At 64.0% G+C, this 1,590-nt stretch overlaps 1 protein-coding gene across 1 annotated transcript; it reads left to right on the top strand.

Annotated features, from left to right (window-relative positions):
• Positions 1–123: 123 nt before the first annotated feature.
• ETH_00041730 (uncharacterized protein) lies at positions 124–1,364 on the top strand (the record flags this gene model as incomplete). The annotated part of the gene is made up of 1 exon (XM_013379909.1): positions 124–1,364. A coding segment is annotated over one exon (1,241 nt), but the record flags the coding sequence as incomplete, so codon positions are not given.
• Between the last annotated feature and the right edge of the window lie 226 nt (positions 1,365–1,590).

The following is a 1,590-nucleotide window of genomic DNA, read 5'->3' as shown; positions in this document are numbered from 1 at the left end:
CTGAGGGCCCTTGGAGCTCCGTCAACCAAAAAGGAAACACTGCAGCAGCAGGAGCAGCACTTGCAGCAGCAGCAGCCGAGGGAGAGCAGCAGCAGACGTTTGCTGCGTGCCTCGCTGCCAAAGACGGGGCTTCCGAAACAGAGGGGGGGCCCCAAGTGGGTGGGGGCCCCCAAGTTGGTGGGGGCCCCCCAAGAGGCCCCCAAGTGGGTCTCCAAGTGATTGGGGGACCCCCAAATTGTGGGGCCCCTCCGAGGGCCCTTGGGGGCCCCCCAAATCATGGGGGCCCCCGCAGTGCTGCGCAGCCCCGTGAAGCTGCTGGGGCCCCTGTGGTACTAAAGGGGCCCTCTGGGGGGCCCCCCTGTTTACTGGGGGGCCCCCTCTTGTGGGGAGGGGCCCCCCTAAACTGCTGCTTGGAGGGTACACTTGATGGCAACGGGGGGCCCCCCCTGGGAGCCCCTAGGGTACAGGAGACACTTAAAAGGGGGGCCGCCTTCCGGGGGGAGGAAGAAAGCTGCTGCTGCTGCTGCAGCTGCTGCACGCCTTCGAATGAGCAGCGGCAGCAGCAGCTGCTGCTCATGAAGCAGCAGCAGCAACAGCAGCTGCAGTTCGTAGAGCAGCAGCAGCAGCAACAGAAGCTGCCGCTTTTAGAGCAGCAGCAACAGCAGCTGCTAATTACAAAGCAGCAACAGCAGCAACAGCAGCTGCTACTTGCACAGCAGCAACAGCAACAGCAATCGCAGCAGCAGCTGCAGGAGCAACACCAGCTGCAGGAGCAGCAGCAGCAGCTGCAGCAGCAGCGACGCTCCCGTGTAATTGTCTTTGACCCTAGGCTCCCAACAGCAGCAGCTGACGCATGCAGCAGCACGGGCTGTACGTACACCCCAAGGAGGCCCCCTGTGGGCCCCCTTGGGCCCTGCTGCAGCGGTTCCAAAGTAAATACCCCGACAGCAGCAGTAGCAGCAGCAGCAGCAGCAGCAAGCCCTAGGCAAGACCTTCCGTGGTGTCCCCCAGGAGTGCCGACATGGGACCCCCTGGGGGCCCCCATGAGGGTCCCTTCAAAGAGCCCCTTGGGGGACTTCCTGGGGGCCCCTATGGGGGGCCCCTTAGGGTTCCCCCTAGGGGCCCCCCTGGGGGGCCCCCCTGGGGTCCCGCTGGGGGGCCCCCCTGGGGTCCCGCTGGGGGGCCCTCTGGGGGGCCCCTTCAAAGAACTTTTGGGTGGCCCCCTGGCGGGGCCTCTGGGGGGCCCCCTTGGAACTCTCCTCATTCCTGAGTTTGGGATGGAGCCCCCTGATGCGTGTAGGCGCATTGTTGCTGCTGCTGCTGCTGCTGCTGCTGCTGCCTTTTCATCTAGTCTTTCGGTTTGACTGTTTCTCTCTTTTGCTGCCTTCTAGGCCGTTAGGGTATATCTACACGCTGCCGCTTGTGTTGAAGCCTGCTGCTGCTGCTGCTGCTGCTGTTGCTGCTGCTGCTTCTGCTTTTGTGCTGCAGCGCCCGCAGATGACTGCGACTTGCTGAGCATTGCTACCTGCAGCAGAGACCACAGCCCCGCACAGAAGTTGCAGCAGCAGCAGCAGCAGCAGCAGCCGCTGC

The sequence above is a fragment of the Eimeria tenella genome, genomic scaffold (genome assembly GCF_000499545.2).
Source record: "Eimeria tenella Houghton genomic scaffold, Eth_scaff4153, whole genome shotgun sequence".
Classification (NCBI taxonomy): Eukaryota; Apicomplexa; class Conoidasida; order Eucoccidiorida; family Eimeriidae; genus Eimeria; species Eimeria tenella.
Note: the sequence above shows the minus strand (reverse complement) of the source record. Positions and strands in the feature narration are given on the sequence as shown.